The sequence below is a fragment of the Vipera berus genome (genome assembly GCF_964194415.1).
Source record: "Vipera berus genome assembly, chromosome: Z".
NCBI lineage: Eukaryota > Metazoa > Chordata > Lepidosauria > Squamata > Viperidae > Vipera > Vipera berus.
The window spans coordinates 80246387-80260876 of record NC_138205.1 but is presented as its reverse complement, the minus strand read 5'-3'; the positions used below and the strand labels follow the sequence as shown (position 1 = coordinate 80260876).

The following is a 14490-nucleotide window of genomic DNA, read 5'->3' as shown; positions in this document are numbered from 1 at the left end:
CTTCAGTGGTAGCTAACAAGAAACTTTGACTTATTGTTCTCTAAAGAAGAGTTAGAATGCAAGACTCTTAACTTGTTAAAAGGGAAATGATACCCCATTAATATGGTTCGCACACACTGCAAACTGTGGTTTGCATGTGAATTCAGGCCCTGTAGCTTTTAAGTAAAGATATGTTAAATGGTTTCTATATGTGTAAATAATTATAACATACGGAGGAAACAAAGGTCTCTTCAAAGCATAGTAGTAATATTTCAGCTTCTTCTAACATAACAGTAGAAAACAAGCAGAGGTCTCTGTGTCAGAGGATTTTATATATAATACTGAAAATAAAATTTAGTACTTTGTCAGCCATTCTCTGTTCAAATCCAAGTACCAAACTTACCTTTACTAAGCAATTTCTGTGACCAGGAACACTTCCGTGTACATATAAAATATTGTGCTTCACATTGACCTGCCATATCTGTAAGATTAAAATTACCCAGTGGGAATTAAAACATGTTGTTGTTATTGACATATAACAAACTATTTTTAAAGTACAAAAGACATTTTTTTCTGTTCTTAGAACAGAAACTTAAGAAAAAGACAGCTATGTAGTCTCTTTCAATAGAAGTAAAATGGTTATATAGTTGTTGTTTATGGTTTTGAATCCATCTGTAAATAAGGCAGGGACAGAAGTTTGTATTCCCTTTAAGTAAATACTTTGCAACATTTGGCAGAAATAGCTTCGGATTGCATTCTTCAGCAACTAAGAGACTTTCTGTATTCAAATTTATAGATTTCATGATTAACTTTGTGCATTATAAAGCTTGTGTCAGCTTCTGGTCATTTAGAAATATGATCAGGGTTTATTGAAATTATATCTACAGCTATATACCATCAATTTGTTTAACAGTCCAGTGGTGGATAATTTTTAATAGCATAATCTATGCTTGGACAAGGTGGCCATGTGAGAAATTTGTGTGTTTTTATTTCTGGGTTCTATTAACAGCCACATTGGCAAAAAGAGGACTAAGAAGGTCCTTCTCTAGTTTTGAAATAGTGTAATTCTTTCATCGTATGAGAAGGCAAGGATTTGTTTTTCATCTCAGGTGAAAATGACAGTGGCCTCTTCAATTAATTATTTTGAATTTCTTGAATATGCAACCTTTATTACATAGAAATCCTTGTGCACTAAGAAGTTAATTTATCAAATCAGATGAAATATTCTTCAGCAGCCTTACCTTTAGACCCCTAGCTGTCCGATAGACATTTCCTAAGAGTCCTGGCATTTTCTTTCCCTTGAAGACCTTTGAAACACCCTGTCTTACAAATCAACATGAAGTTAGACATATATTATGAAAGTATCCCTTTGTGAACTCCAACACAGAGAGGGTAAAAGACTAGGTTTAGACATCAAACCTTGCAAGTTCTGTCAATCGGGTGGCTTTGTGTGGTCTTTATTGCCCTGGCACTACTCACCCCAAGGTGAAGTTGGACCCAACCCATTGGCCTTCCCAAAGATCCTCAAAACCTGCTTTTATTATTGGGCATAGGAATACCATGGAAGAATGGAGCCCATTAAATGGCTAATATGATTGCATTCTTCCCTGTTAATATAGATATTCCTTCACCTCACGACAGTTCAAATTAACTATGGCCTCCAAAAACATCAGTTATGACCCAGAGAGCTTGGCAATCAGTTTGTGTTTGTAACTGTACTGCCAAGTGCCCTATGATCATATGACTGCTATTTGCAATATTCTCTACTAGCTTCTGGGGAAATTGGTAGTGAAGATTGCAAACAGAAGGAATAAAGGATTTGAGATCCATTCCATTGTGTACCAAGGGATTTCCCCTCCCTTTTCTGCAGGAAAGGAAATCTTCCCATATGCTTGAGGTACAGAACAGACCTCAAATCTGAAGAAACCATGAGTGAAGCTAGTGCAGAGCCTTTCACAATGCTGGCTTCCCTAGTATTTTCTCCTCCAGAGAGAAGAATGTTAGCAAAAGAGGTGGATTCTGGGGAAGGAAACCACTAAAGGTTCTGAATCTTTAGAATTATTGTGGGAATGGGACCACATGCACAAAGGAGTGAATTGCTGGAAAAGTAAGTGGATCTGATGTGGTGGGGAGAGGGTTTGTGAGCTGGTGGGCCTAGCTAGTTGATGCCTCCCAATCCACAGCAGATTTCTGCGTATCAATGGGTAATGTCATACAATGGAGAGAGCTTGGATTGCAGTTATTGAACAAGGTAGTTATGAAATTGGAGGCTCCATTGTTAAGTCAAGGTCTACCTATAGTCCCTATAGTCCCCATGGCAATTTATATAGTTTTCAAAAAAATGTGATTAAATTTACTCAGAATCTGTATCTCTGTCAACATGTGGGGGCAGCATTATCTTATGAAGATTTTTATATTGCCAAGATGTTCAGATTCAGTATATGCTTTCATTTAGTATGTTCTCTGAACTGATCAAAATAATATAGATAACAAGAATACTTGCAGAATTAGAAATTGATCCGGGTCGTCTGTGTGATTTAGTATGCCCATGGGTAGCAGGCTGACCAGAAAATCCCCATCTTTTCATGACTCCTTGGAAACCTTTGCCAATTCTGAAAGCAAACAAGCCAAATTAAATGATTTTTAAATAACCACAAACCAATTTGATAGAAGAATTACATTTTCTAGTAGAATTATTATACAAGTTGCATATTCAGCATAAGATTTTTATGAAATGTTGCTATGAAACCTGCACGTGGCTAATTAAAAATAAAACTAAGTACTGTGTTTTTCATTTGTAATGTTCACTATAAATTAACAGTTGGCAGCTTTTAAGATGTCTTTTTTTCAACAAACCAAGACAATTATTTGTTGCTAATTGTGGCTTTTTGTTAGACCTACAGAGGTTTCACACGTTTGTATATTACTCTTCTTGTCACTACCTATAATTGGGAATTATATGTTTTAATTTTCAATTTATTTTGTACTGACCCATAATTGTTATCAAACATTTAAAAGGAATTTTGTAACCTGATCAGCAGTCAATTAGGCATTAAAGTTTAAACATCTTTTAAGAACTGAAGTATATTCCATTTATCAGTTTTCCCTTCTGATTTAGATGAAAAACAACAGCCATACTACTGACAATCAGCAAATGTATTAAAATATTGCTATGTAGACTGATTTTTGTTGGGGATTAGATGTTATTTTCTTCCTCTCTTTCCTTTTATATCCTTGCCTAATCAGTCTTGTCACTTTAACCTTTTTGTCCTCATTTATATTTATTTCCTATTTTGACTTGTTCTTCTGAAAAGATTAGGGATTCCCCTATGAAGACCGGTACCATTTTTGTAAAGCAATAAAACTGTTGGCTCTTGAATAGGTTTCCTGTTGCTATATTGTTGTTTGTTTGAGGGACTCTGAGTTGTGTACAATAAGATTATTTAAGTTAACAGCCCTTTTTTATGCTTGAAAATATAATGGTTAGAAAAGTTTTTATTAAAATTTTACAGCATTAATATTAACAAAAAGTTTGTTAATGTTTCAGTTATGTTGCTTATGTTTTATTCAGAGTGCTCAAAATAAAATTCCCTAACATTTATGGCCTCTGAAACTTATTATTTTGAGAATATGCAAGGCAGCAATCCCAAACGATTCCTGAAACAAGGCTTTTAAATATGTCAATTGTCCAGGGTAGAATCCCTATTTATCTGATAACATTCTGTAAGCTGTTATAAATACAGATAGTCCTCGGCTTATGACCACAACTGAGCCCAAAATTTCCACTGCTAAGCAAGATGGTTGTTAAGTGAGATTTGCTCCATTTTACAACTGTTCTTGTCACAGTAGTTAAATGAATCACTCAGTTGTTAAGTTAGAAATACAGTTAAGTGAATCTGGTTCCCCAATGATTTTGCTTGTCAGAAGCAGTTAGTCACAAAAGGTGATTACATGATCCCCGCAACCATCATAGGTATGAACCAGTTGTCAAGAATCCAAATGTTGATCACATGACCATGGGGATGCTTCAATGGTTGTAAGTGTGAAAAATGGTATAATCACTCTTTTCAGTGCTGTTATAACTTCTAATGGTCACTAAGCAAATGGTTCTAAGTCGAGGATTACCTACAACATACCAATAAACTCTTGGAAGACTCTGAAAGCAACATCTCAACAGAAAGAATGAATAGCCATCCAGCATTACTTTTTGAGTAAAAGTGTATACAACGCTTAGTTTCAAAGGTGCTTTTCAAAAGGCAAGTGAACTTTCTCCGTTTTTTCCTTGAAGATGTTTCACTTCTTCATGAGAAGCAAAAGAAAAGAAGGAAAAAAAAAACCAAAAGAAGTCCTTTTGCCTTTTGAAAAGCACTTTGGGGACAGTCACGACCTGGATAACTAAGATAGACATACAACTCTTAGACCTCACTAGAAGTGTCCTGATGCCAGAATTGCATTTTTCCCAATCTTACTGGCAGTGGTCTCACCCTGAAATAAGTCGTTCATTACATGTTTCATGGAAAACATCCAATTTAGAGGTGGTAAAGTCTGAGTAGGCCATTCAGACATCACCATAGAACATTACTAGTGATGCCAACGTGAGATATTTTAACCCCAAATATATTGTACATTTTTATCGTTGAACTTTTCAATGAATTAGGAGCATACCAGTGCAAAACAATTTTGATTAGAAATATAACCCCTTACAGATTTTTTTTGCATCAAACAGAAAATACGCACTTATAATTTTTCAGTTTGATAATTACAAAAAAGGATCATAGAAAAAAAATGAGCTTTTCTGTAATAATGCAGAAAGATTTAACTTTGTAATCATATTTGTATTTGCTGTAAAGGAAACAGTAAGCCTCTTGAATTTCTTTTTGTAATTTCAGCACTTCTGTCTTTGTTCTTTATTCTATATTAATTCCTTAGTTTGTTATCTTTAATTTTTTTATAAGATTAATGTAAAAAACACAAATTATGCAAACAATAGTTAACCAGAAGATATTGACATTCCCTTCTAGCTTCCAGTGCAATCATAATATGGATTTGTTTTAACCAATGACTTAAACAGATTTAAACCAACCCTGCAACCACCAAAAAAATTAGAAGACTTTCAAGATTTCCAATCTCAACTATTTTAAGTGAAATTAGGATCAGAAATGATTAAGGCAATCTTATTTACAAATTATTTGTAAAAGTGTTATACTGGATATTAAGGGTTCTAAAATGTCAATAACTATAACAATTTGAATGTTGTTTCAGCCCTCCAGGGTTTTAGTTATCTATCCCAAACTTGTGTAATTTGTACATTTGGTAATCATTTTTTCTACCTTACTAGTTTTTAATATGAAAAAATTATATGACATGAAAAGATTCAGGATTGTTACTAAAAATAAAATATTAATAAAAATGTTGATGGCTAAAGAACACTAGCTTCAATCATGAGAAAACTGAATCGAGGACGAGCTGACCTCCATTTTTTATTTGTTTTGTGTTAGAACATTACCATTTATAAGCCTTGGTGGAGCAGTGGGCTAATGCCTCCTTAAGTAACACCAGCTGCCTGCAATTAGTGCAGGTTCTCATCCCACCAGGCTCAAGGTTGACTCAGCCTTCCATCCTTCCGAGGTAGGTAAAATGAGGACCCAGATTGTTGGGGGCAATTAAGCTGACTTTGTAATAATGCCGCTTGGGGTGTGTGTGTGAAAGCCCTAATAAGCAGGCATATACATAGAATGAAGGCTACTGCTAAGTTTGTAAAGCCGCCCTGAGTCTTCGGATAAGGGCGGGATATAAATGGAATTAAAATAAAAAAAAAATAAAAAAATAATGTGGGTGTCATAAATGTTTAACATATTTTTTAAAAAAGAAAACCTATTCAGTTGATCCTAGCATCTATTTCTGCTTCAGTCCATGCTAAATTTTAGCTTTCCTGATAGTCTCTAGATTTACTTTGCCAAATATCTCCTGCTATTCTTTTTTGCCTTATTGGACATGTTTGCAATTTTGTGTTTAATATCTCCTTTTTTTTTTAGAAACCCCACCTAGGGTCTCTTAGTTTATAAAAGGAATGTATGTGTATGTGTGTGTCTATGTATATATAGATATATAGAAATAGATATATAGATATATATAAAGAGATAAAGAGAAATGTTTAGAGGAAGTCAAAACATGAAGCAACTAGATTTAGTCTTAGATTGTTGACCATATCTCTGTCAAGTTCATTTAAGCAATATAATCCCTGGTAACAAAGAACTAAGTGTCCATTTCAGTATTTTTATCTAGATGCCCTTTTTTTTATAAAACAGCAAAGATGGGAATTATCCACATAACCCATAAATAGTGCCTTTGATGGGATAAAATCGAAAAGCAATTTCAACACACAAATTGCATACATATAAGTGGCAGCACTCCTGGAACCATTTTTCTTCAGGTTTTAACAACTTCTAAGAATACGGAAATGGAAAACTTCAGCTCTTAATAGCCTGTAGATTGCTGGTTATTACTGTGGTGCAAACACTGTTTCTCTTATGGATCCTTTCAATGCAATACATTTTTTGCATGGACATACTTTTTTACATGATGAAAAATTAGGCAACGAAAAATAATAAATTGCCTTAGATACCTTCAGACCTTTTAGACACATTTTCATCTTTATTCTCCATATTTGGAGTAAATCTTGCATTTATGTGGTCCACCTCACTAAACATAATGTCTACACAATACACATTTCTTTACATGTGGAATTCTATTTTGCAATACAGAACATGAAATTCTGACGTCAAAAAAAGTTAAATATGTAATGCTTTGAATGAAAATCTGCTTGAGCTTGTTCATAATTTAAAAACTGTACTTTTTCCTAGTAAAGCTAAGGAATCAGAATAATTTATTTAACTGAATAGGTCATCATTCTACTAGTTAGGTAACAGATCAAAAACTTTCCTAACCCTAATAAATCCAGTGGCCTTCTTACTTTTCTGCCACTGGTAAGCCATAAAGATGAAAAAAAAGAAATCAGATAATGAAGACAAAACTGAACAAATACAACAGGCCTATAACTTAGTAATACAATAAACCTCTAATTCTTAGTTATGTCATTTCACAACAAAGCTACTGACTTATAAATCATATTATAGTGGAAGGGCACTTATGTAAATTTTGTCCTGTATTTTAAAAAGACAACAGAAACTAAAATCTAATGTATATAAATGCTGGCTAAAGAACTAGAATGATAGCCAATTTGTTGTAACAGTTGAAAGCATAGATATTGGATGACTTTGGGCAAATTACTCTCTCAATCTTAGAAAGAGGGCAACCGCAAACCAAAAAATATTGCCAAGAAAATTGCAGAGACTTGCCCGTTAGGAGTCAAGGATGATTTGAACAACAACAGAAAGGCAGAATTCTTCTCTTCTTAAATGGATTTTTTTGTACCAATCAGTAATGCGTTCAAAGTAATACAATCCTAAGATTTACTCCTAAAATCCAAAGTATCAAGATGGCAGCCAGGGGAATGGAAAAGAATTTTATGAAGAGATTATCAGTATAGTAGGGGAAAAAATGCTTTACAGATCAGACTTGTTAATTTTTAATATCATTTATTAAGGCTGTTCCATAAACAAGAACCATCATCTGAAATAGTATTAATATGCTATATAATGAAAGATAGTAGATAGATCAACTATCTTGCTTTATTTCTCAGTGCTGTAACTTATGCTGCTTTATTCTACTGACAACCCATCCATAACTAACTCAATACCATTTTGTCACAGAGTAGGAAAGAAAGTGTGATTTCCAGAAGCAGGTTTATTATAATATTTATAAAACCTCATTAATGTATTTTATACATATTTTTACTTAAATCAGTTAGGAATGTTTGAAGAGCATCCTATCAATAGCTTAATTAAAAATAGAAGAGACTTCAAAGAAAAGCTAATTAAATTATACTTAAAATTTTAGGACATAAAGAAATAGAGTTGGAACTGACGTTTTAGCAGTGATGTCCACGTACTGCCCAGGGCGAAAATGAGCTGCATATAGAGGTGTACCTTAAAGTAAATGAAGAAAGATTAAACAATTTAACTAAAAAACTCCTCACAGGAAACCCGGAATGGGGCCTTCAGGCACAGATCCTTGGCCAAACCTCCTTCTCCTCCCACGTCCCACCCCCAAAATATTAAAACCACTTTTTGAATTCTCTTGTGCCTTCAACATGAGATTCCTGAAATACTTCTCAATTCCAGTCAAAAAAGTGATGTCATCAACATATCCAAAACTGTATCTCGCAGTGATTTTAATTGCTATTTTCTAATATAGCATTTATCATTTGGTCTATAAATTAAATTAGGTGAGAGTATATAATCTTGACACATACTTTTCCCAATTCTGAATCAATTACCAGTTTCATATTCCATTCTACTTATTGCCTCCTAGCCATTGCACCAATATTTAATAGGAAAATGAGATGGTTTTTATAGGGTATTCACAATTTGCTGGGATTTAATAAAACTTTTGTCTAATGAAAAATGAAAGATAATGTGCCTCAGCTTATGACTGTAATAGAACCTGCCCGTTACAACTGCATGTCACGACAGGCATTAAGAAAATGACTTTGCTTAACCCCATGCTTTCCCTGCTGCAGCTGTTAAGTAACTGTGCAGGTTGTAAGCAGAGCACTGGGTGCCTCAGGGGTGAGGATAACCTGCGAGGCCTAATGCAGATCAGGCTCACCTGCTTAGAGCCTCCCATCACTTGAGACACTTACTGCTCTGCTTTCTGCCCCTTGGGGGTCCCCACAACCCTTTGATCTGCTTTTCCTGTCCCACAAGATCCCAGCAGGGCTTGGGCATCCACTCCAACTATCATGGACTCACCTTCTGAAGACCTTCAATGCTCCAGTGCTATCTGCAGCACTGCACAGACCAGGTTAGGGAAGCAGAACCATTTTCTTTGTCATGTGGCCACATGGTACAATTCCAGAAGTGGCTGCCATTTTCTGAGAGACTACAATTCAATGAGGCTGCTCAGAAAATAGTGGCTGCTTCCAGAATCACCCATGCAGCCACAGGATGAAGCAACTCATTCTCTTTCCTAATCCAGCTCTGGAGTTCCACAGATCTTTGAAAGATAAGTGAGGAGTCTGATGGGGTGGGAAGCTGAGACAATGCCTGTGGAGATCTGGTGTGCTGAGGTGTGTGTGTGAGGAGACAGGCAGAAGTGTGTGTTGCAGAAGTCAGTTGTAAGGGGGAATGACTTCAGAAGCAGTGCAGGGGCCATAACTTCCTCATCATGTCATAAGTAGTTTTTGGACAGTCCACTGTAATTCAGAATGGCTGCTAAGTTACCAGTCATAAGTCAAGGACTAATTGTATTTTAAAAAGTGTATGTTATCACTGAATGTTATTTTTCTGCTATTTTTAAAAAAAATACAGAAATATTTATTTTCAGTAGTAATTAGAAGTATCTTTTATGTGGTTCACTTTGTGATCTTTTTTTAATGTATTAACTTTTATTTTCCCTCCTGTCCATGACCACGATTCAGTCAATCATTAAATATTACAAATAAGCTAATATTTGCTATGAGTTAGGTTTAAACTAAATAAAATATTTCTGCTTTAGCCAATTTATTATTTTTTTTTTAAAAAAAAGTCACTTCATAATTTTTCTTCAGAGAATGAGTAGTTTCTAATTCTTCCCTTTTACTTACATGGTATATATTACTTTTTTGAGTAGTAGAATTCTAGTTTAGCAAATAGTTATTCTTATGCTAAGTAGCTTTTAATTATCAGGGAGAATATATTGAAAAAATATACTCCTAGTTCTGCACCTTGTTAAACATTACCTGGCTTAATGACAGCATTAGATGACACTCGAAATACTGAAATTTTCTGTTTTGGTGGGAGTCCTACTTCTCTGTACATCTCCATGACAGAAGAACGTTTCTGAAAAAAACATAAAACTACAGTAAGCATAGAAAAAAGTGGAATTTATATAATACGCAAAGCTTCAAGGACCTAAAGGGCCAGATTTTATTCATCTTCTGGAAAAGAGATGTTACTTTTCCAATGAGGCACTTGACATCCATTTCTGCATCTCCACTTTGGGAGATTTCACAAATAAGTAAATCCTTCTACTTTTTCAAGTCACTGGGATCCCAGTATGATTCCCTATCTGTACGGTGTAGTTTGCATACATGACCTTTAATTTCCTGGCGCTTATCCTGAGGCCAATTTTGGTTGCTTTTTCATTAAAGGTAGCCGTCACTTGTAGTAGTTTTCCTTTATCTTCCTTAAATAGGGCAATATCAACTGCAAAATCCAGGTTGCCAAGATGGCCTTGGTCATAATAATGAATCTTCTTTTTTCTTTTCTTTCTTTCTTTCTCTTTCTTTTTTTCTTTCTTTCAGTATTTTATTAATTTTCTATCATTACAATTCATTTCTGCTTAATGAACGTGTTATCTGGGTTGACTTTCGCTTAAGTCATAAAAGTTAAGTTCTTACTCTCTATCTCGTTTTTCCAACCATTGATAAAATAAGTTCCATGTTTGAAAGTATTCTGTATCTTCTTTTTCTCTAATTCTCAATGTAAGTCTATCCATTTCCACACAGTCCAGTATTTTCTTAATTATCGCTTCATTCGATGGTGTTACTTCATTTTTTCAGCGCTGCGCAAATATAATCCATGTGCTGCATAAGTGATAATATATTTTTTACAAAATAAAGTATGATATCTAAGTTCAGCACAATATTGTAATGGCAGTCTTAAAAGACAGACTCTATAAAGTTAGGAATTTTAGCCTAAATTCACAAGAAGAAAATCAAATTTAATAACTGCTGCTTAAGTTACAGCCAATATATAGAAGAACATAAACATTTATCAACATTTCATTGTGGAATAATTCAAAAGGTCCTCTGAGCTTCCTTCTCATTGTAGTAACTAAATAGAAACTCAATGAATGAAAATGAAAATACAAGAAGTGAACATAGTTGAATTTTGTGGTTAAATGAATTGTTGCAAAAAGCAATTTATATGACTGACAGCAATAGCACACTTGGATAATCACCATTAACCAATGGCTGTCAAAGCTTTGCCAGTCAAAATGCCTGATCTTTCAGATTAATTTTCAAGACAGATTGCATTGACAGAAACTCTGTAGATTAATCCTCTACAATCCTGCACAGAAAAGTCTCACAAGATCATTGTGGAGATCAAAGCTAAAATAATTTAAATAATTCTCTCAGAAGATTTTCTAACACTAAAAGTATCCATTCTTTAGATTAGACTTCACTGTAATCACAACTTGTCTTTGGGTAGTATATTGGCAAATCAAGTCACTGTAGTCTGTAAATTTGGCATGGCATGATTTAATTTAGGAAAATGTATTCAAGAGATCATTAGATCAAAGAATGATTTTAAAATTGGCCAGCTAGCCAAAACTGTTCTTCCAGAATTTTCCTTCATACTTTTCTCTGTCTCTTTCTCTAAAAACAACTTTTAATTCTGTGTAACTGTTTGATGCCAAATGCATAGATGGGGGCATTTCAGATCCCTGCCAGAAAACAAAATGACTACTACTTCATGCCATGTGAGATTTGGTTCCATTTAATGCACAATTAAAGTAACTTATATAAAAACTTATATTTCTAAATTTATACCGTATTTTCCGGCGTATAAGACGACCCGGCGTATAAGACGACCCCCTACTTTTAAGAAGTTTTTCAAGGTTTTTTGTCTTATACGCCGGAAAATACTTACATGCCCTGCCCTCCCTGTCTGTCGCAGAGGAGGCGAAGGCCCGACTGGCCCCGCCGGCCCTCCCGCTGCTCCCACGCTTCTGCTGGCCCCCGAGACGCAGCGTTTCCCGGGCGGCAGGCAGCGCCGGAGGGCAGCCACCACCCGCCACGGCCGGCGCCCCTCCTGCTTTCCCCTCCCCCAGGCCTTGAACTTCTCCCATTCGGCGCAGGGCGGGACAACTCCGCCCGCAGCCTCTTTTTCATGTGCCGCTTCCCTCTCACCGTCGGCCGAGGCTCTTCCCGACCGGCTTCCCACCCTGCCCCTCATGGAGCTGGACTGGGCGTGCAGCCTCTCGGTGTGGCTGCTTTTCCTGGGCAGCCTGGCAGTGCGGCTCCTGCGCTCGGACCTGTTGCTGAGCCGGCGGCTGCTGCTGCGCGTGGGGCTGCTGCCCCTCAGCGCCGCACTCACGGCGGCTGACTGCTGGCTCGTCTCGGCCAGCACCGCCCGGCGGAAGCACAGCGTCGGACGGGAGCAGGACTTCCCTGCCTCTTAGGGAAGAGTGAGCCGGCAGGGCAGTCCTGCACACGCGCGCACTCCCCAGCTGCTAAGGAGCAGCCGGGGAGTGCCCGCATGCGCAGGACTGCCCTGCCGGCTCCACGCTCTTCGCTCTTGAGGCAGCAGCTGCCTCAAGAGCGAAGAGCGTTGGACGGGAGTCCGCAGGGCAGTCCTGCACACGCGCGCACTCCCCAGCTGCTAAGGAGCAGCCAGGGAGTGCGCGCGTGTGCAGGACTGCCCTGCCGGCTCCACGCTCTAAGCTCTTGAGGCAGCTGCTGCCTCAAGAGGGAAGAGCGAGCCGGCTCTTCCCTCTTGAGGCAGCAGCTGCCTCAAGAGCGAAGAGCGTCGGACGGGAGTCAGCAGGGCAGTCCTGCACACGCGCGCACTCCCCAGCTGCTAAGGAACAGCCAGGGAGTGCGCCCGTGCGCAGGACTGCCCTGCCGGCTCCCGCCAGACGCCACCCACTGATTTTCCGGCGTATAAGGCGACTGGGCGTATAAGACGACCCCCCAACCTTTGAGAAGATTTTCAGGGGTTCAAAAGTCGTCTTATACGCCGGAAAATACGGTAATCTATCACTTACAGGTGAAACTCAAGAAATTAGAATATCATGCAAAAGTTCATTTATTTCAGTAATGCAACTTAAAAGCGTAAACTAATATATGAGATAGACTCATTACATGCAAAGCAAGATAGTTCAAGCCGTGATTTGTCATAATTGTGATGATTATGGCGTACAGCTCATGAAAACCCCAAATCCACAATCTCAGAAAGTTAGAATATTACATGCAATCAATAAAACAAGGAGTGTACATAGAACAATATCGGACCTCTGAAAAGTATAAGCATGCATATGTACTCAGTACTTGGTTTGGGCCCCTTTTGCAGCAATTACTGCCTCAATGCGGCGTGGCATGGAAGCTATCAGCCTGTGGCACTGCTGAGGTGTTATGGAAGACCAGGATGCTTCAACAGCGGCCTTCAGCTCTTCTGCATTGTTCGGTCTCATGTCTCTCATCTTTCTCTTGGCAATGCCCCATAGATTCTCTATGGGGTTCAGGTCAGGCGAGTTTGCTGGCCAATCAAGCACAGTAATCTCACGGTCATTGAACCAGGTTTTGGTGCTTCTGGCAGTGTGGGCAGGTGCCAAGTCCTGCTGGAAAATGAAGTCAGCTTCCCCATAAATCTCGTCTGCGGAAGGAAGCATAAAGTGCTCCAAAATCTCCTGGTAGGCGGCTGCATTGACCCTGGACTTAATGAAGCACAGTGGACCAACACCAGCAGATGACATGGCTCCCCAAATCAACACAGACTGTGGAAACTTCACACTGGACTTCAAGCATCTTGCAGTGTGTGCCTCTCCATTCTTCCTCCAGACTCTGGGTCCTTGGTTTCCAAATGAGATGCAAAAGTTGCTCTCATCAGAAAAGAGGACTTTGGACCACTGAGCAACAGACCAGGTCTGTTTTTCTTTAGCCCAGGTAAGACGCTTCTGATATTGTTCATTGTTCAGGAATGGCTTGACAAGAGGAATACATTTGAAGCCCAAGTCCAGGATCCGTCTGTGTGTGGTGGCTCTTGATGCACTGACTCCAGCCTCAGTCCACTCCTTGTGAAAGTCCCCAACACTTTTGAATGGCCTTTTCCTGACAATCCTCTCCAGGCTGCGGTCATCCCTGCTGCTTGTGCACCTTTTTCTTCCACACTTTTCCCTTCCACATAACTTTCTATTAATGTGCTTTGATACAGTACTTTGGGAACATCCAACCTCTTTTGCAATTACCTTTTGAGGCTTTCCCTCCTTAAGGAGGGTGTCAATGATGGTTTTCTGCACAACTGTCAGGTCAGCAGTCTTCCCCATGATTGTGATTCCTACTGAACCAGACTGAGAGACCATTTAAAGGCTCAGGAACCCTTTGCAGGTGTTATGGCTTAATTAGCTGATTAGAGTGGGACACTTTGAGCCTAGAATATTGCACCTTTTCACAATATTCTAATTTTCTGAGATTGTGGATTTGGGGTTTTCATGAGCTGTACTCCATAATCATCACAATTGTGACAAATCACGGCTTCAACTATCTTGCTTTGCATGTAATGAGTCTATCTCATATATTAGTTTCCCCTTTTAAGTTGCATTACTGAAATAAATGAACTTTTACACAATATTCTAATTTTTTGAGTTCCACCTGTAGTTACCATTTAAAGGTGCAATGGATCTACC

General features: G+C 37.9%; 1 protein-coding gene across 1 annotated transcript in view; it reads right to left on the bottom strand.

The window, feature by feature from the left end:
- MRPL3 (mitochondrial ribosomal protein L3) overlaps window positions 1–14490 on the bottom strand; it is a 42118-nt gene that overhangs the window by 11132 nt on the left and 16496 nt on the right. Inside the window, exons 5-9 of the mRNA XM_081345407.1 lie at window positions 9821–9920; window positions 7967–8027; window positions 2483–2591; window positions 1221–1298; window positions 383–460 (exon numbers count right to left, since the gene is read on the bottom strand). Of these exons, the coding sequence (XP_081201533.1) occupies window positions 383–460; window positions 1221–1298; window positions 2483–2591; window positions 7967–8027; window positions 9821–9920 (426 nt within the window). The remainder of the gene's footprint in view (window positions 1–382; window positions 461–1220; window positions 1299–2482; window positions 2592–7966; window positions 8028–9820; window positions 9921–14490) is intronic.